This window comes from Bufo bufo, chromosome 1, assembly GCF_905171765.1.
Source record: "Bufo bufo chromosome 1, aBufBuf1.1, whole genome shotgun sequence".
Classification (NCBI taxonomy): Eukaryota; Metazoa; Chordata; class Amphibia; order Anura; family Bufonidae; genus Bufo; species Bufo bufo.
The window spans coordinates 79,281,937-79,304,024 of NC_053389.1; the positions used below are offsets into that span (position 1 = coordinate 79,281,937).

Below are 22,088 nucleotides of genomic sequence, written 5' to 3' on the forward strand. Positions count from 1 at the left end.
GCTGATCACCTGTTTAAAGAGGTGGTGGTGCTTCATGAGATGTATTGACTCGCTCCATTCACAAAACAATATTTGGTATTTCTGTAATCATAATAACCTTACAGTATAGTGAACACATTATTTATGGTGATCAGTAAACAGCATAAATAAAAATGGTGCAATTACCCCCCCCCCCACCCACATTTAACCCATAACAAAAGTTGATAGAAATAAAAATCTTCCTGATGTGTAGAGCAAAATCTCAGAAAACCCTTTTAATCAGTATTAGTGACTGTTCAGACTGTACCTACATTTTTGGTGCATTTTCTGTGCCTAGAGCCTCTGGTGCTTGCACCAGTGTACTTGACCTCAGTGGGTCAGCTGCCAACTACACTGGGACTATCCCAAGACGTAGCTTTCTGGTTGCTCCTCTGCTGTGAAGTCTGAGATTCTAGATTTCTGTACAAGGGGGTAAAGGATGAATACCAGGGGAGCGCTGGAATAAACCCCTTAGGGTTTAGCCCAAAGCCAAGTCAGTGGGTCCACACTCACTAATCCGTAACACAGTGTTTCCGATTTTTCCATCTGAATTGAGTGCATTTTTCATGCACATAAAGAAAAAGTGAAGAATACAAATCTACATCTCCTAGCAACCATCAGTGAAGTTTTTCATGCAAGCCCCATTCACATCTCTGGAGCCAAAACTATGAAAAATGCACAAAAATGATGTGCGTTTTCCTGAACGCAAAGATGATGCATAAAAAACAACGCTCATGTACACAGACCCATTGAAATGAATGACTCAGGATTCAGTCCGGATTCTACAGTATGTGTTCACTACACACATTGCATACAAACTGTAAACTCGCTTGTCTGAAATTAGCCTAAAGCCTATCAGATCCAGGGAAAAGATCCCCCTGTACATCTAAAAGCTCATTCTACTAGATTCATGTTGGTTTTCTTGGGCTGAGAGGGCCTGCGCACCTATTGATCAGAAATGCAGAACAGTCACTTGAACGAGTCTTTATATATTCACGAAACACTTCCGTCTGGATCTTCATTTAGCAATGATCTGTTATTTGGAAGAAGTGTCCTTCACAAAGTTGTCCTGCCCTAATCTATTTATTTTGCATTCTCCTGTGCTGGTGCTGTCAGGGAGGTGCCGAGGAAACATTAGGATTTTGTTTATTGGTCTGTCTAATAAAATTGAACTTTGGGATGTACAAGGCCCACTTTGACTTGTATGTAAAAAGACTGTTCTTTCTTCCCTGTCTTGTTTCCTGATAATACTTTTTTCTCCTCTACTACGTGCTCTTCCTGCTTGTCTTCCGGCTGTTTTGATGGTTTTGTTTTTTTTGGCAGCCGCTTTTGATTATGCATTCTCCTGTGCTGGTTCTGTCCTGGAAGTGTAGAGAGAACATTTGGATTTTTTTTTATTGGTCCAAATATTTTTTTTTAACTTTGGCCCACTTTGACTTGCCTTTGAAGACTGTTCTATGTTTTCTGTGATCTTTCCTGCTATTTTATTTTCTCCTATACTACGTGCTCTTCCTGCTTCTCTTCCAGCTGTTTTAAACTTTTTTTCTTTCTTTTTTTTTTGGCAGCCTCTTGGACGTATAGAGAGAAAATTAGGATTATTTTTATTGGTCCATCTAATAAAAATGAACTTTGGGATGCACAAGGCCTACTTTGACTTACCTTCAAAGACTGTTCTTTCTTCCCGGTCTTGTTTCCTGACACATACTTTTTCTCCTCCACTATGTGCCCTTTCTGCATCTTTTGCTGCTGTTTTGAATGTTTCATCCTTTAGGCAGCTGCTCTTCATTTTTCATTAGCTTTTCTTTATTTAACAGTCTATTCCTTATCTTTACTTGAAACGTCCACTTGTTCACTTAGAATCTGCATATATCAAATCACAAGCAAGCGATTTTGCTTGTCCAGCTAATACAGCTTCTCTTTGTTGTGTAATTGAACCAATATAACTTGACTTAACACCCACGTCTGTCACCATGTTGCATCACTGTTACCAATTTGTCAACTGTCATGAGGTAGCTGACTGCAAACAGTTCTCTCTACATTTCTTTGTGTCTACATTAACCACTATATCACTTTACAATCTTTCAATGGGGGTAAGATTTGTAGAAGACATTTATAGCATCTGTCCAGTTTCAAGGATGTTTGACATTAAATCTTTTGCCGATATTGTATCCCTCTTTTTCAAGACCTTTATTTCTTTCCTGATACATTATCTTTTCACTTTTTTTCTCTCCTCCGCTACCTGCTCTTCCAGCTTCTTTTTTTTTCTTTTCTCTTTTTGGAAGCCACTTTAGACTTTGCATTTGCCTTTCTTGATTTAACAGTCTATTCTTCATCTTTACTTGAAACATTCCAACATAAGAAAAAGGCTACCAATTTGGTAACATAGCTGCGTGTTTTTTAGAAATCTGCCACTCCAGTATAGAATCACGCACACACAGTACATCCTTAGTAAATATAATCAAGACTTCATTAGTACATAATATACAATAAATTTAGCACTTGCACTTTATATCAGTTGCGGTGGTCAGACATACACCATTGGGCGTATTGATTTATATAACTGGTATGATATGGTGGTATTATAGCCCCAGTGTGCTTCTGGTTTGTTTTTGTATGCCGCCGCTATTGATCTTAATATTTGATCTTTTTATTGTATATTATGTACTAATAAAGTCTTGATTATATTTACTGTGTGTGATTCTACATTGGAGTGGTAGTTTACTTGGAACATATATCAAATCATATGCAAGTGATTTTGCTTGTCCAGGTAATGCAGCTGCTCTTTGCCACGTAACGGCCCCATTTATAACGTAACTTACCACCCATGTCTGTCACTGTGTTACATTACTGTTACCAACTTATAACCTGTCATGATGTGCCTGACTGCAAACAGTTCCTTCTACATGTCTCTTCATGTCTACTAATTCATGATTTTGTGCTCTTTCACTGGAGGCAAGTTTTGTGGAAGAAATTTCTAGCTTCTGTCCGGTTTCAAGGTTGTTTGGCATGCAATATTTTTCTGATATTTTTTTTCTTCTTTTTGAAGACTATTCTTTCTTCGCAGTCTTCTTTCCTGCTAAATTTTGTTTTCTTTTTTTTCTCCTCCACTATGTGCTCTTGCTGCTTTTTTCTCTTTTTTGCAGCCGCCCTTGATTTTGCATTAGTATTTTCATTGGTAAATTATATATTTAATATCTCGTCAAAATAGCCCCAATCAGTAGTATCAATAGTTTGCTGGGGTTATTGCACTTTCTTTATGTGATTCAACATGGTGTTTTCTGTCTGATCAGAAACATTTTCTTGTTCAGTTTCAACTTGAAAACAACATTGTGATTAACACTTTCCTTTACATTTAATATCTTGAGATAATGGATAAAAAAACAGATTCCTCAATGGTTGATACAGACGTAGCAGAATTAACAGTCAGTCATAACGTGTTAATTAGATGTGATAACTCACTAAGTGTGCTATATCTGTACCTTTTATGATTAACTGAAAAGATGATCACACAATTGCATGCTTTCTTGGGCCTCTCCTTCAGACGTCTTTTAATACAGTATCTAAAGAGTACTTAAACACCAAAGTACCTAGAAATAGTGCAGAAACCAAACTTGTCATTTTACTTCATTCTTCACTGCCTCCAAGAGAACCTCAGCCTCAGCAAACAACTTCAGATATCTTTCCTGATTGCTGCTAACTGCCTCTGGAGAACTAAAATTGTCTCCACAATGACACAGTCCTCATAAAGTCCATCCATATCAATGCCTTTCAAAAACCTTGGACTTCTTCAGAAAATTCTCCAAATGGCATTGGACTTATAGGACTCAGTTTAGATATTTAACTATGAAAGCTTTTTGCAGAGAACTCATATCTGTGATTTAAGTATTTATTTGCTCTTTCTTAAAAAAACTAAATCAGCTTCACATTTTCTAGCTAGATCTGGAATAAGCTGTTCAGCCTGCTGTTCACAGCAAATCCAAAAAAGTGACCCTAAATATTCTCTCAAGTTTGCCATTCAGGTCTGTCATTATCTTGTACACTGGAGTGACGCAGTAGGATTTGGCCTCCAGTGCTTCAGAGCATGGATGAGGAACATAAAATAAGCATCTCTGCAGAACCTTAGGACATTCCTCCTCATCTAAACTCTGGAAATAACTTGTAAAGGGTTTCCATTTCAGAAGAATTTGTTCAATAGATGGAAGTAGTGACAGCCACTTTGTCACAACATGGTGCAAAAGATTACATTCATCAATTCAAGAAATTCCTTCAGCTGTGCTGTCCAACTAGCTGAGATGCTGAAATGACTATACAGCTTGAGCAGAACATTTTCAACATGCTCTGTATACTATCATTACTCTTGTTTTATTGTTATGACATTTTCCATTGTAATAAGTGAATTTAAGAAATGTACCTTGCAAAAACCTTTAATAAACAAATAATTTACTCAAAATCCAATTTTCTTGCAGCATACTTAAATGCATTGTGGATTATGTGAGCAAGACAGTTTGATGCAACAATGCCCTTATAAGACTGTTTCAGTTTATGAAACACCTTTGTGATTTCCATAGTTCACACTGGCATTGTCTGCTGTGTAAGAAGACTTTTTGTCTGCAACTATTATAGTGCTGACTACAGTGAGCTGCAGAGTCTAATAGATTCATCACAATATGTTTTGTATTTGTTAGTGTTGGTACTAGGCAGTGGCGGTTGTGGGCCAGAACAGGATGCTCAGCAAGGGATGACTAATCCAGAGGAAGATAAAGATTCAGAAGTGCAATTCAGAAGGTCAAACCAGAGAAAAAAATAAATGGCAAAAAATCCAAAGAACTATGGCTGCTTTTTCCCAGACAATATATCATAAACGCAGCCCAGCAATCCATAAGTTTGTTCTATTTTTCAAAGTAATCACCAATTTATTACTCACGACTAGTGTTGATCGCGAATATTCTAATCGCAAATATTCTAGATTTTTTGAGAATTCGCGAAGATGTAGAATATAGTGCTATATATTTGTAATCGCGAATATTCTAGATTTTTTTTTTTCATCAGTAACCTCCCTTCTTGCTTGATGGCCAATGAGAAGGCTGCAATGTCTTTGTCTGAGCTATGCAACATCCCTAGCAACCAATAGGAAAGCTGCCTACCCCTTACTATATAAGAACCTCCCCAGCAGCCATTTTCTACAGTTTTTTAAAGTTCTGAGAGAGCAGTGTCATTGCTGTGCTCTGTGCTTTCATCTGGATCCTATTCCTTATCCAATTACATTAGATAATTAGTTAGCTCATATATATAATACAGATAGTTAGTGGGAGATAGTCAGTGTAGGTTAGATAGTGATATAGTGTAGCTGATAGGAATTACTGTTTCTCTGCCTTCCATACATACATGCTACAAACATAGTGCTGTGATGTCACAACAATACATAGTGCACCAATCAGTAATATCTACTCAGACCTGATAAAATGTGAAGTTGCACGTATTGCGCCGAAGTTGCACCATTAGTGCCGATTTGCGCAATCGCGGAAATAATGACGAGATCACAAATTCTAGAATGTGAGAATTTATTGCGAATATTATGCGAAAAATTCAAGAAATATCGCAAAAACAAATATTGGCTATGCCGCTCATCACTACTCACGACCACGAGGTACTTTAAAGTGCTTTCAATTCTTTATTCAGACCTCAGACTTCAATCCATAATTCATTGTATAGCATTTAGAAAACATAGACTTTCCTGCTCCATCCGTGGGACGTTTCGGGACACACATACCCTTACTCAAGCGTAATTATGAGAGGTAACATGCATATAAAAACATTATATCTTAATATGTCATTCATGAATATTCATTACATATAAACCCAACATGACTGAAAAAGAAAACAGCAATTAAAAACATTAAAACCCCATACCTTCAGAGCTGATGATAGAAATACTTTAAAGCCGCACATTTCACTCAGTCCCTTTGGTGTGATTTTAGTGTCCATTTTCGTAATCCAATGTTTCTTGCTGTAAGGGGGCTCATCCCCCGTCGCGGCCTGCTATTGGCTGCTCCCCCCATCCCCGAATGTTTTGATCCGAGCGACGAGGAGATACAGCAGCGGAGGCCGTGCAGGGATCTGGAGCGACGCGGGTGCCGGGGAGCCTGGGAATTGGGGGGATATTTTATAATTTGTATAACCCCTTTAATACGCAAAACTCAACAAACTTGAATATCAGCGTGTTCGTATGGGCGTGTTTAGTGTATTGTATTAATTATTTCTTTACTCTATTAGAACCAACTGACAATGGAAATATTCACTTTGTGAAATACAAGAAGGATTTTTATGCCAGCACAGAGACAAACTTGATTCGGAAGGTGGATCCAGCAACATTAGAAACAACAGAGCAGGTAATTTGTCTTTATTCTACATATTTGATATTACTGTACATGTTTAAAGGAGCTGGGCAGTGGATAAGCAATGGAGACCTATCCCCAGGACAAATCATTATTAGATCAGGAGAGGTCTAACTCCAGACACCCTCGCTGATCAACAGTTTGAAGAGGTAGTGGCACTCGCGAGTACCATGCATGTCATCTCGCTTGTGGAGGCATCACAGTGGGATTATAACTGCTCATCCCATTGAAGTGGATGGAACGAGCAGCCACCTTTGTCGAGAGGCCAGCCAGGTAATTCTGACATGGGAGCAGCACTCTCAAGAACACTGTTGCCCCTTGAAACAGCTGATTGGCAGGGGTGCCAGGAGCTAGACCCCTTCCGATCTCATATTGATGATCTATTATGAGGACATGTCATCAATATTTGACCACTGCACAACCCCTTTAACATCTATCAGCCAATGTACTAGATATATACCCCAAAAGACTTGCATCTGTAACTGCAGAAAAGGTGGCTCCACAAAGTTTTGACTTTCAGGTGGTGGTGGTGGTGGTTCATCATTGAAATTGATAACCTAAGCTAAGGATAGTCCATCAATATCATCACACTGCACAACCCCTTTAACCTATTTGTAATTTTCAAAGACTACAGCTGACCCCCCACACATGCTGGAACCTTCAACATGTGACCTTTCATCCTCCGCATGGATTCCTTCTCAAACAGGAAACTTATGTCTGCATGCATACTGTACATACTGTATAGGTGCACAACAAAGTATAGTGACCTATCAATTGAAAATGAACCCTTTTAAATAGATGAATGTCCAGAAGGTACAGTATATATCATATACAATAGATAACTTTGAGAAAATCCATATTAACCAAGATAATGACATTTACATGAATAAAAACACTGCCATCACTTACATAAAACATCCTCGCTAAGGGTTAAAAGGAATCTGTCACCAGTTTTTATAGTGCCCAATCTGAGGCTGCTATTAGTGCCACATTACTGCTCCTCAGAGTTTGTATGGATATATGTAGTATACTTATGTGCACAAGCCCTTTCTTAGGCCATACACAGATTAATCTATAAACTAATGCTATATACAGTATCTGTTTCGTAGCAGTACTTATCTACAGTAAGTAGAGATACAGTACTATGCTTCCTGTGGAACAAACATGAAGTAAAAGTATCCAAAACTCAACAGTCATCTTAAAAAGGAGCCTACCTTGTCACGTTTCCTTTTAGGTTTTCGGAAGATGATAAAACCCTTCTTTATCTTGATAACATCTCCTTGCAGGTTGACTGGAGTAAATATATTGCTGTGAATGGCGCAACTGCTCATCCCCATTATGACCCTGATGGGACTGCATACAACATGGGCAACTCCTATGGCATGCAAGGTAGGGGTGTTAATAGGTGGCATTTCTATTTGGTCAAATGGAAATATCAATGGGTAAACAACTAAAACGATTGCCATTTCCAATCATTTTGTATAATTTTTTAATAAATAAATAACTTTTTTTTACCACAAGAATACTTGTTCTATTGACCAAACAAAGTGATACTGTATGTGACATAGCACTTTCATTTTGCACGATATGTAAGGTATTAATGCGCTGTGACCATCTCATGATATGTTCACCAACGTGTCTGCAGGGTATAATGGTCCCAAAGTATTCCACAAGAGTATCCTCTTGTTTTGACTACAGTTTATTTTTGACTTTTTTTTTTACAAGAAAAGTCAGTGGACTATACATTCAGTGTACTGTATACTTTTGAAGATTTTCCCAGCTCACGTACCAAATGCCACTTAAGGAAAAGGTGTGAATAGACTCTGTCATCCATTTATAACACATTCAGTACATTTATAAAGACCTTCACAGTTCACAATTTCGTTGCCAAAGTTGTAGCTATAGCAGTGGCACCCCGATGTCAGAAGAAAGTTTTAAATCTTCTACCTTCTCCAAACAAACAGTTGTTTAAAGTTATATTGCTCAAATGTCCTCAATTATATACATGGCACCGGGCAGGCGCAGTACACTACCCGCTATAGTACACTATTTCCCGGTCTAGCAGTAATGTGAGCAGGTGAGAGGGATGTCAGAGGGATACAGGGCTGACTGCAGGATAAACAGGGGAGGAGTTAGCCATGAGTAATGCCGGGGGGCCTGGCACTTCTATAAAAGACAACGCCCCTGGGTACTTGTGATTCTTTATTTGAATATACTTCAAACTTCGTTTTTGATGCTTTGCAAACTCTCAAAAGCTAAACAAAGGAACCATAAGTGTCATGTATATATGTCCCACAGAGAAGTATGAGCAGTTTAAAATGTGTCTAGTTGGTGACAGACTCCCTCTTAGGACAAAACTTCTCAGACAATCACAGTGGTATACGGAGGTGGTATATAAATGGAGATTAGCAAATACTCCTGTCGTATACCATACAATCAAGACAAATAAAGCATCAATCCTAGATGTTTTCACTACAAAAGAAATGGACCTATGTACCAGTATACTAACCCCCTCAGACAGAATTAGAGAAGGTATAATGAAAAGTATGACTCATCCACGATCTGTGGAACAATTGTGCCCAAATGGGAATTTGGTATCTGATATTACTGTGGGGGAAAGCTTGGGATCTAGTGATCACCAGTCAGAGTCACACCACACAAAATCAGAAATTTTAGATTTTAGAAAAACTGACTTCTCTAAAATTAGATTAGTGGTATACGAGTCCCCGATCAGATTGGAACAGTTTCAATGGAGTCCAGGAGAAATGGGACTACTTAAAAGTGGCACTATTGAAGGCAACAGATAATTGCATTAGGCTTGTCAGTAAAACAAAAAAAGAAAGAGACCACTGTGGTACTCAGCAGAAGTGGCAAATATCATTAAAAACAAAAAGATAGCATTTAGTAATTGTAAAAAAATAAATAAATGAGGATGAAAGGGAAATGTATAAGATTAGGCAAAGAGAGGGCAAACAAGTTATAAGAGCTTCTAAAGCACAGGCAGAAGAGAAATTATCTCAGGTCAGTGAAAAAAGATAATAAGACATTCTTCAGATACATAAATGAAAAAAGGAAACTAAAACAAGGAATTACCAAATTAAAAACAAAAGGAGGAAGGTATATGGAAGAAGATAAAGAACTAGCTGACTGCCTCAATAAATACTTCTGTTCAGTCTTTACAAAGGAAAATGAAGGGAGGAACACTAATCAATCTTTTGATGCATGTGTCTTTACAGTCAGTTGTCTAAAATTAATACAAATAAGTCACAGGGTCCTGATGGGATACACCCAAAGCTATTAAAAGAGCTCAGCGGTGAACTAGCAAAACCATTAACAGATTTATTTAACCAATCACTGGTAACAGGAGTCGTCCCAAAAGATTGGAAATTAGCAAATGTTGTGCCCATTCACAAGAAAGGTAGTAGGGAGGAATCGGGCAACTATAGGCCAGTAAGCCTGACATCAATAGTGGGGAAATTTATGGAAACCTCTTAAGGAGAGGATTGTGGAACATCTAAAATCCAATGTATTGAAAGATGAAAAACAGCATGGGTTTACTTCAGGGAGATCATGTCAAACTAATCTTATAGATTTTTTTGATTGGGTGACTAAAATAATAGATGGCGGAGGTGCAGTAGACATTGCTTATCTAGACTTTAGTAAGTCTTTTGATACTGTCCCACATAGAAGGCTTATCAATAAATTGCAGTCTTTGTGCTTAGACTCCCATATTGTTGAATGGATTAGGCAGTGGCTGAGGGACAGACAACAGAGGGTTGTAGTCAATGGAGTATATTCAGACCAAGGTCTTGTTACCAGTGGGGTACCTCAGGGATCTGTTCTGGGACCCATATTGTTTAATATCTTTATCAGTGAAATTTCAGAAGGCATCGATGGTAAGGTGTGTCTTTTTGCTGATAACACATAGATTTGTTACAGGGTTGATGTTCCTGGAGGGATACACCAAATGGAAAAGGATTTAGGAAAACTAGAGGAATGGTCAAAAATCTGGCAACTAAAATGTAATGTTGATAAGTGCAAGATAATGCACCTGGGGCGCAAAAACCCAAGAGCAGAATATAAAATCAGTGATACAGTCCTAACCTCAGTATCTGAGGAAAGGGATTTAGGGGTCATTATTTCAGAAGACTTAAAGATAGGCAGATAATGTCAGAGCAGCACGAAATGCTAGCAGAATGCTTGGGTGTATAGGGAAAGGCATTACCAGTAGAAAGAGGGAGGTGCTCATGCCGCTCTACAGAGCACTAGTGAGACCTCATTTGGAGTATTGTGCTCAGTACTGGAGACCATATCTCCAGAAGGATATTAATACTTTGGAGAGAGTTCAGAGAAGAGCTACTAAACTAGTACATGGATTGCAGGATAAAACTTACCAGGAAAGATTAAAGGACCTTAACATGTATAGCTTGGAAGAAAGACGAGACAGAGGGGATATGATAGAAACTTTTAAATACATAAAGGGAATCAACAAGGTAAAAGAGGAGAGAATATTTAAAAGAAGAAAAACTGCTACAAGAGGACATAGTTTTAAATTAGAGGGGCAAAGGTTTAAAAGTAATATCAGGAAGTATTACTTTACTGAGAGAGTAGTGGATGCATGGAATAGCCTTCCTGCAGAAGTGGTAGCTGCAAATACAGTGAAGGAGTTTAAGCATGCATGGGATAGGCATAAGGCCATCCTTCATATAAGATAGGGCCATGGGCTATTCATATTATTCAGTATATTGGGCAGACTAGATGGGCCAAATGGTTCTTATCTGCCGACACATTCTATGTTTCTGTTTCTATCCGCTGTAATATGCGCTTCTTGCAAACAGATAATTGTGGGAAGGTGCAGGCGTAGATAATTCATAATGGCAAATTTTTTCATCAGATCACCCAGACCGCGCACATTAAACATGTTAGCCATGGTCTTACACAGGTATTATGGGGAACCCGGCACAGAGATAGACCACAAGTAATAAAGCATAGACTCATAGATTCAGAGGATCGCATTGAGGTTAAGTAGGAAAAAATTCCTGCAAACCATAAAAGTTAAATAAAGCATAAACAGAGAACATGTCACCAGTCCTCCATGAAAGTCACACAAAATTAGCTTCAGTTGCTGGAGGTGATATTTTCCCACAAAGAACAAAATACATAAAGTCTGTGGGCATTGAAGAAATCATGGGACCCCATAGCAAAACTCAGTCCCTGCACAAATATAAAATACTGTTTATGTAACTAATAATGGTTATTGCGGTTTCTGCTTTCTGATGCGAAAATTAAAATGGCACCAGCATTTCTAGCACCAAATACCTCTTACATCCAGTCATGTCTCCTCTGATGTAGATGTCCTCTTTCCTCATCTTCTGCATTCGGACCAGACCACTATAACAAATTATTTCAGCTGCGTCTTGTCCCTGTAAAGTTTGAAACACCGGAATCTTAGATTTCTCACTTTTTAATCATCCTTTCCCTACTGTTGTTCTGACATTGTAATCTTGCTATCCCCAATAGTATGCCTGCTGTGCTCCCCAATGCCCCCATATAGTATCCTGTATTACAGTACCATACTGATAGTCCTACTATAGTAATAGCGCTCCTAGACTGCCCCAATAGTAATAGTGTTCTCTACGGTATCCCCAGTAGCAGTCCGATTAATAGTAATGCCCTCCATGTTATACTAAAATAAAAATGCCACCAAAGTACCACCAATGGCCAGTGTAGAACCCCTAGAAGAAATTTAAAAAAAAACATAGTTCCCCCAGCAGTACCAAGTCCCCTCTATAAAGCAACCCTTTAGAGGTCACAGTAGTAATAAGACCAATCTGTAAGGCACTCCTATGGAGCCCACAGTAGTAATAAAGCCCCACTACATATAATGCACCCCCTGTAGTGCCTTGGCAGAGTCCACCATCACCTCAGAGCTGTGGGGCCCTCCTTGATGACTGAGGTACACTACGACTGTAGCGTTGTCTGACTGAACCAGTCAGTGGAATAGAGAAAGAAGATGGATGGCACAGAATTCCAAGATGTTGATCAGCAGTTTGGATTACGACACTGACCATGTTCCTTGGACTGTCTGGGAAGACTCCTTTCCACCCATGGAGACTGGCATCAGTGGTGATGACTATCTACCAAATGGGGAGGAAAGATTTCCCAGAGGTCACCACCGGAGAGGAGATCCACCATGTGAGGGCTGGGTGGACTCTGGGAGGAAGAAAGATGGAAAGGTCCATGGAAGACTGATTCTGATCCTAGCTCACCAAGATTGCAAGCTGGATGAGGTAGGTTTGAAACTGGGCAAATGAAAGGCCTCGATGGAGGAGACCATTGCTCCCAAGATCCGTGTGCAGAGACGGATCGATGGGTGTTTCATTTTAAGAAGGAGCTTGATGGAATGAAATCAATTTTTCCTGGGGGAGGAGAACTTTGGCCATTGCGATGATGAAGTCCATGCCAAGAAAACTTATTCGCCTGGGATATAAAGATGATTTCTGGAAATTCACCATCCAGCCAAAGTGTGTAAAGGTTATGTGCAGACTATTCCTATGCTGAGAAAAAAATGGATCCCTGATGAGAATTTCGTCCAGATAGCTGACTATAGCTATGCCTCTGGAGCAAACGGGGGGCAAGAACCTTCGTGAACACGCATGGAGCTGTTGCCAAACTAAAAGGTAAAATGAAACTGGTGGTGACGAGACAATACCATTAAGCGAAGGAAACACTGATGCAAAGAAGCAATCAGGATGTTGTAATGACCGACGTCACGCACAGGGAGGATAAAAGGGAAAGCCCTGCCCAAGGGAGAGGGAAAGGTGGTGACCCCTAACTCACCTTGCGGCTGGCACCTGACTGCCCTGACGTCCCTAGACGGGTTCCTCACCCGTGCGGCGATCACGTGCCTAAACCCTGGCTTTCCCTAAAATGAGCCCTAGATAGTGAACGGGCCGGTGGGATCGCTAGTCCGCACCACTATCACTAAGAGGGAAACACCAGGGAGAGGACAGACAAAACAGACAAACACATACACCCAGGTGGGCGATCATAATAGACCACAAAGGTCCAATAGGGATCCGGAGGGTAGCGTTCTGGACCAACTACCAGAGAACGCAGCAACATAGCTCCAGAAGGTCAGAATAGATGTCCAGGCAGGAAGTTCTATCTCTGGCAACCAGAGAAGTGTGAGAGAGGAATATAAGGAGGTTTGGGAGTGCTGGACAAGGAACAGTTGAGGAGAAGGAGCTACGGATCCCTGAGTGAGCCAAAAGGGTTTGCAAAGCAAACCCAGAAAGCTACCATAAGGAAAACAGCCCTATCTTAAATAGAGCGTGCAGCCAACCGCTGCGACTTCCTGACCCCGGGTATAACGGAGTCAGGCGTGGTTCTCGATACCCTCATGACAGATGTGCAGGCATGCATCCTTGATATCCATGTAGGATAGAAATTCACCCCCCTTCTTCTGGTCCGGTACTGATGTTCTGGAGGCCATCTCTCCTAAAGGTCAGAAGCTGGGGAGGTGACAAAGGGATTGGAAGTGAGACGTGTATTTTTGCCACCTGTGGCCTTGGAGGTTATTTCGTCCAACCTGGAGCCAAACCGATGAGAACCTGAAAAAGTCTTCCCCTGCAAATGCGGACTTAGTAAAAGGCTCCAGGCAACGATCTACCGGATATTGAAAGGAAGCTCTGTCTGCAACCAGAATAGCAATGTGTTTACTCAGCTCACCTTCATCCCCTTCTCCTTGCCCTCCCTTAGTGTACCAGCAAGGTCACCTCTTCAGCTGCTGGTGCCAAAGTGGCAGCGAACTGGAGTGGGAGGGACTGTAGAAGAATAGTTGACCCCATGGCTGGTGGGAAGCAGGGATGCTGGGCTGCCCTGGTCCCCGTTGTCTTCTTGGAGAAGGTTAGGGCAGTGAGGGAAACAGACATTGGCCTTCTTCCGTGGGTGAATAGAGAGGCGAGGTGACTCTGTTGCCCATACCAAGAGGAAAAAAGTAAAATAAACTAAAATGAAAAATGGCAGCAAGGTGCCCTGCAAAGGGAGGTCTTCCTCCTACAACACTAAGCTAAAAACTGGTTAGCTAACACTTTACTAGCTTGTTGTCAATGATATGAGCGAAAAATAGAGCAATTATATTGTTTTCCTAATACAGATAACATTTTTTCCTTACAGCAGCAGTAAAATGATAGTGGAATTCCTATCTATATGGGAGTTTTATCTCTGTGCCGACTGCTACAGAAGGAAGTTATTTTTCATTACATTTTTTTGAATAGCACCGTACTGCCAAAATGAAAAAAAAAACACAGGCAAACATGCTGAGACATTTTTCCATGAAGGAGTTTAAATGTTAAAAAAGTCCTTTTTGACGGAAGTGAACAAATCTAAAAATGGCACCAGAAGAATTCCTTTATTCCTCATAATATCCATAATCCATTCTCTGACATACTGGAACTTCAGAATTACAACCTGTGGAAAATTTGACTTTTTTGTCTCCCACATATTGTATGTATATGACCAAGTTGCACTCCCTAGGGTCAGACACCAATTCAGGAACTGCACAATTTCTGATATTGCTCTGCATAGATCTGTTTTCTAGATCAGATGCTGGTTGAGCATCTCACAGCATGCCCTAATAGTTGTAGGCTGTCCAGGCATACTGGGAGGTGTAGTTTTGCAAAACATGGAGGGCCACAGGGTGGGCATCCCTGTTCTAGATCTTCAGTTCTGCCCTCCAAATGAACCAACAGCTTATTGCACAACACCTTGCAATAACCTCTAGAGGATGCAGAGGGATCTACAGCTGCAATGGTAATTCTCTGAAGGCCGTTGTACTGTAGTTTTTGTTTGGGATCCATATTTAACTGTTCCTGCAGCTGTCTAGAAAAACATAATTTCCTTCTCCTGGAAATTTTACTTTATGTGGAGGACCAGACCGGATTTCGAACTGGGGGCAGATTTAAGATCATGCAGGATCACTAGAATTCTGAGTGGAAGTATGTTCAGTCTTGAACCCCACGAGAGAAATATCTTTATCTATTTCCTGTTCTAAATCTTGCATTATTCCAAAATTTATATATCCATATATCCACTTTTCTATAGACTGCTTCCATCTGCTCATCTCCTCCCCTTCTACCATGTCAGGTTTATAATGGTGCGATCTAAAGTCTGCAACTGTTCCCCTTAAATTTTCCTTGTTTTAGTAATACCACAAATGGGGTTCCCTATGGCTGCTGATCTGTAGCTGCATCATATGTGGCAGTTGTTCTACAGAGGAAGGATAAAAGCTTATTCTATTTCCCAAATGGCTACTTTCTATCTAATTTTGTTTTTTACCTCTGGAAAGCAGTGTAAATAATTCAGCAAAACTAAAAACTCCAACCAACTCTATTTCCACTACAAAGACTGATCTCTGGTCTGGTGTCAACCACTACAATAGTTAGATATTCACACTTGAGTCACGGCTAGGGACCATTTGTGCTCCTGGGACCACAACAGTAGCATGAGTTTTCCAGCTTCTCTTGTCAGACGATTTCCAGTCACCCCTCCCCCTTCCTTATTTTCTTAGCCTTTATCAACTTCTTAGTATCCAGTCCTTGTAGATTTTCTCACAAAGAAGCCTAATCTTTTCTTAGGCTACTTTCACACTAGCATTTTTGCTGGATCCGGCAGGGATCAGAAAAACCGCTTCCATTACTGATAATACAACCATCTGCATCCGTTATGAACGGATCCGGTTGTATTATCTGTAACATTGCCAAGACGGATCCGTCATGAACTCCATTGAAAGTCAATGGGGGACGGATCCGTTTTCTATGGTGTCAGAAAACAGATCCGTCCCCATAGACTTGCATTGTGGGTCATGACAGATCAGTTTTGCTCCGCATCCCAGGATGTAAAGCAAACCGTAGCGCTCTCCAGTATGAGAACGGAACGGAATATGCATTTTGGAGCACTCCGTTCTGTTCAATTACATTTTGTCCTCATTGACAATGCATGGGGACAAAACTGAAGTGTTTTTTTCCGGTATTGAGACCCTATGACGGATCTCAATACAGGAAAATGTTAACGCTAGTGTGAAAGTAGCCTTAGTGACAGGTTCTGAGGTAGGGAAAGGAGTGCTCACAAAAGAGGTGTCTCAAGCTGGCTTCCTTTGAGAACATAGCTTTTTTGTCTTCAGTACTTTTCTCGGTACTTAAAAATGTTTCTTCTTACATGCGAGCTCCTTCCCAGGTATTGGAATTTTAGCAGACTGTTTGAGAGGTAGCCCTCCTTGCGGTGTCTCTATCCAAGTCACGGCACTAATATGTCATTAATATAGCTTAAAATGCCGCAGTCTGCTGCAGTGCATTCACTTCAATGGTTCACAGACATGACATACTCATATATTATTTATGTTTATGACAACAGCAGAACATTATTATTCAGATACATGACATTAAAACAATAATATGCAAAAGGAAAGCTACTCCTCTTGGTATATTTTGTAATTCTTGAAAGTTCTGCACCACATCTGTTACATGCATGCATAAAATATTCTCTTAGGAGCCATATAACAATAACCTCTGAGCATACTTTCTTCTTTATTCATACAGTCGCATACAAAGTTTAGGCACTCCCGGTCAAAATTACTGTTATTGTGAACAGTTAAAGTGGTTCTCCAGGAATTAAGAAAATGAAAATACTTAAATATTAGTTTAGTATAAATATATTCACATGCACGCTGGAGTGGGCCCAGCGTGCATGCTGGTTCATGTCTTCCCTGGATTCAATGGAGGCCATTCTGGCACCGAAAATGACAAAAATTCAGGTGAGCCCAGCATGTGAGTGGAACCTACACCTTCTGAATTGTATGTTAGCCGCCATGGCACATAACAGGTATATAGTGTTAGGAACCCGTCTAACTAGAGATTGCCTTGACGTTCGGCAGACGGGCTCAGATAATTTTGTACAAAATGATTTGCCAAATATCTCTAACTTGCTGGTATAGCATTTGCAATAATGCGGTGCTATGGGATGTGCTGACTGACCCCCCTTTTTTTACTTCACAGTTTGCTGGAGGCGTGGCTGCCTCTCCAGTCGTGCACTCCTGATCAGCTCGTTTGTCTCACAGGTTGATTTTAATTAGTGTTAGTATATAGCTTGGCCCACTCCCCCTCACTCACTGAAACCATATGGCACCAGGAGAGAGATAGTGTGTGGACTCTCATTGCAGTCCTTGGTGACCATGTGGCGCCAGGGGTGGTGTGGAGTGGGCCCAGCGTGCATGCTGGTTCATGTCTTCCCTGGATTCAATGGAGGCCATTCTGGCACCGAAAATGACAAAAATTCAGGTGAGCCCAGCATGTGAGTGGAACCTACACCTTCTGAATTGTATGTTAGCCGCCATGGCACATAACAGGTATATAGTGTTAGGAACCCGTCTAACTAGAGATTGCCTTGACGTTCGGCAGACGGGCTCAGATAATTTTGTACAAAATGATTTGCCAAATATCTCTAACTTGCTGCATTTGCAATAATGCGGTGCTATGGGATGTGCTGACTGACCCCCCTTTTTTTACTTCACAGTTTGCTGGAGGCGTGGCTGCCTCTCCAGTCGTGCACTCCTGATCAGCTCGTTTGTCTCACAGGTTGATTTTAATTAGTGTTAGTATATAGCTTGGCCCACTCCCCCTCACTCACTGAAACCATATGGCACCAGGAGAGAGATAGTGTGTGGACTCTCATTGCAGTCCTTGGTGACCATGTGGCGCCAGGGGTGGTGTGGAGTGGGCCCAGCGTGCATGCTGGTTCATGTCTTCCCTGGATTCAATGGAGGCCATTCTGGCACCGAAAATGACAAAAATTCAGGTGAGCCCAGCATGTGAGTGGAACCTACACCTTCTGAATTGTATGTTAGCCGCCATGGCACATAACAGGTATATAGTGTTAGGAACCCGTCTAACTAGAGATTGCCTTGACGTTCGGCAGACGGGCTCAGATAATTTTGTACAAAATGATTTGCCAAATATCTCTAACTTGCTGGTATAGCATTTGCAATAATGCGGTGCTATGGGATGTGCTGACTGACCCCCCTTTTTTTACTTCACAGTTTGCTGGAGGCGTGGCTGCCTCTCCAGTCGTGCACTCCTGATCAGCTCGTTTGTCTCACAGGTTGATTTTAATTAGTGTTAGTATATAGCTTGGCCCACTCCCCCTCACTCACTGAAACCATATGGCACCAGGAGAGAGATAGTGTGTGGACTCTCATTGCAGTCCTTGGTGACCATGTGGCGCCAGGGGTGGTGTGGAGTGGGCCCAGCGTGCATGCTGGTTCATGTCTTCCCTGGATTCAATGGAGGCCATTCTGGCACCGAAAATGACAAAAATTCAGGTGAGCCCAGCATGTGAGTGGAACCTACACCTTCTGAATTGTATGTTAGCCGCCATGGCACATAACAGGTATATAGTGTTAGGAACCCGTCTAACTAGAGATTGCCTTGACGTTCGGCAGACGGGCTCAGATAATTTTGTACAAAATGATTTGCCAAATATCTCTAACTTGCTGGTATAGCATTTGCAATAATGCGGTGCTATGGGATGTGCTGACTGACCCCCCTTTTTTTATATTCACAAATACATTTCATTAGCTATAATGGTTCATTTTGTCTAGGGAGCAATCATTAGGAGAAATAAAATGGCCGCCGTCCTATTAATACAAACAAAACCTGTCCTAATCACACAGCAGGACAAGTTACTTTACAACATTGAGGTAAAGAACCGCTCATCTCATCTCTGCTCTACTTGTCAGGGATTATGATCCTGAATACAGATGATAGGATCTTCAGATGAATCTCTGTAGGAATGGAGTTCATGAGGAGACATGAAGTACAGAGAGGACGGACAGGACAGTCTGTGGTAATGGAGACTGCATACAAGTGCTGCTGTTAATTATCTACACCCCCACCTCCTCTATGTACTTTATGTCTCCTAATGAACTCCATTCCTACAGAGATTTATCTGAAGATCATATTAAACTGTATTCAGGATCATAATCCCTGACAAGTAAGAGAGGAAGATGGCGCAGCTCTTTAACTTGTCCTCCTGTGTAATTAGGACAGGTTTCGTGTGGACTAGTAGGATGGCGGCCATTTTATTTCTCCTAATGATTACTCTCCGGACAAAATGAGCCATTATAACTAATGAAAGGTTTTGGTAATATATTTATAATAAAGTAATTTTTAAGAATTTTCATTTTCTTAATTCCCGGAGAGCCCCTTTAAGCAAGTTGGAGATGAAATGATCTCCAAAAGGAATAAAATTAAAACTCAAAACCCCCACTTGACTGCAAAAGACCTTCAGGAAGATTTAGCTAGCTTTGGAGTTGTGGTACATTGTTCTACTGTTAAGTGACACCTGCACAAATATGACCTGCATGGAAGAGTCATCAGAAGGAAATCTCTCCTGCGTCTTCACTACAAAATTGAGCATCAGAGGATTGCAAAAAACAAACAAAAAACATCTAAACAAGCCTTATGCATTTGGAAACAAATCCTCTAGAATAATGAGGTTAAAATATAATTCTTTGGCCACAAAGAGCAAAGGTACGGGGTACGGATGAAGCAGAGTTAACAGTCACAGTCATAAAACGTTAACTAGTTGTGATAACTCACCAAGTGTGTGTGTGTTAACTCTGTTGCATTTGCATAGACTTGCACAAGAGAGACAGATGCAGCAGAGTTAAGAGCCACAGTCATAACGTGTTAACTAAATGTGATAACTCCCCAAGTGTGTGTTAACTCTGCTACATCTGTATGGAGAAAAAAGGGCACACAATTTCATGAAAAGAATACCTCTCCAACCATCAAGTATGGGGGTGGATCAATCATATTTTGGGGTGGTATTGCAGGTGGCTTGCATGCCACAGGGAACATTTCAAGGGTAGAGGGAAGAATGGATTCAATGAAATTCCTGCAAATTCTGGAAGCAAACATAACATCAACTGTAAAAAACAGACCTCAAAATCCACAAAAGACTACCTCAAAAGGCGCAAGCTAAAGGTTTTACCATGGCCCTCACAGTCCTCTGATCTGAATATCATTGAAATTCTGTGGATTGACCTCAAAAGAGCAGTGCACTCAAGACGGCCCAGGAATCTTACAGAACTAGAAGACTTTTGCAAGGAAGAATGGCTGAAAATCTCTCAAACAAGAATTGAAAGATTCTTGGCTAGCTAAAAAAAAAATATTTGAAGCTGGGATACTTGCCAAAGGGAGTGCTACTAGGTACTAACCATTCGGGGTGCCCAAAATTTTGCTCCAGGCCCTTTTCCTTTTTGTTATTTTGGAAATAAATAAAAAAAATTAAATTTGCTTAAAAAACAAAAGGGGATGTGTCATCTTAAAATTTATGCCTTTTGGAGATCATCCGAGTCATGTCTCATAGCCTATTTAAACGGCCAAACATTGACTTCTAGGATAGCTGCCTTACATCTGGTGGCATTAATGGCAGAGCTTGCTAAGAGCTCATTTGCATCCCTTTCTTTCCATCATTAATTTCCCTAACTGTTCACAGTAACAGTAATTTTTACCAGGGGTGTCCAAACTTGCATGCCACTGTACTTTCTAAAAGAATATATTGGTCATAATAAAACATCGAAACCAATTACAGATTTTGTCACTAATGGTGAATTTACACATGCCGAGGAGCAGGCGATTATCGCGAAGGAAGCGTTCCTTCCCAACAACTGGCTGCTCGTTCAAAAGTGAAGCAATGCATCTACATACAGCGATCAACTCCACAGTAGGAGAATAGTGATCGCTCGTCCTTGTATAGCTGCATTGTTTTTGGGCAGCAGAGTGCCGTTAAGACAGCACGATCTGCTGCCCAGAAAAAATTATTTGCTTGCATGAACTGTTTCACCCGATGAACAAGTGTTTAGATCGTTCATCAGGTGATCGGCTGCACATTTAGACTGGCAGATTGTTGGAAACGAGTATTCGCAGGAACGTTTGTCTCTGATGATCTGCCCGATTATCAACACTTGTAAATCCACCATAACACTTGCACAAATTAGACACAATCATAAATAGAACAAAACCCTAGACTAGAGGGATCAATTGAGTGCATTAATCTATTCAAAAGGTCAATGTTCCAACTACTTTTATTAGACATTTCCTATTATTGATTACCAAAGAATTGTGTTCTTTACCAATAACACATTAGAATTTGTGTTTATGGAGAAGTTAATTCTTGCAAAGTTCTTCATTGAGGTAGAGATGTAAAATGTCTGACTAGAACAATATGCCCAACATATTCTGCTCTCTCCTCCAACTTTAGATTATTATTTTTTTTTATTCCGCAGCGCTTTACAGTCATTAGCATTATGCTGTCCCCAGTGTGGTTCACAATCTAAGTTCCCTATCTGTATGTCTTTGGAATGTGGGAGAAAACATACAACCTACTTCATCCAGATGTTGTCCTTGGTCAGATTCATCTCCATTTTGGCCTTCACTATTGTGTTCATGAAGTTGCCTGGATATATCAGATAACATGCTAAATACTTCACTGTCAAATATCACTTAAATAGTTTCAAACAATTCTGCATCTTGAATACTCTAGCTTGTTGGTGATATTTGAGTCAGCAAAGCCATAATGTCTGCCAGATTTATCAAATGTTGCAACCTGTATGCT

At 40.5% G+C, this 22,088-nt stretch overlaps 1 protein-coding gene across 1 annotated transcript in view; it reads left to right on the top strand.

Moving 5' to 3' along the window:
- The window catches only part of LOC120989235 (beta,beta-carotene 9',10'-oxygenase-like), a 75,567-nt gene that overhangs the window by 21,571 nt on the left and 31,908 nt on the right, over positions 1 to 22,088 (top strand). Inside the window, exons 4-5 of the mRNA XM_040417245.1 lie at positions 6,292 to 6,407; positions 7,700 to 7,802. Coding sequence (XP_040273179.1) covers positions 6,292 to 6,407; positions 7,700 to 7,802 — 219 coding nt within the window. The remainder of the gene's footprint in view (positions 1 to 6,291; positions 6,408 to 7,699; positions 7,803 to 22,088) is intronic.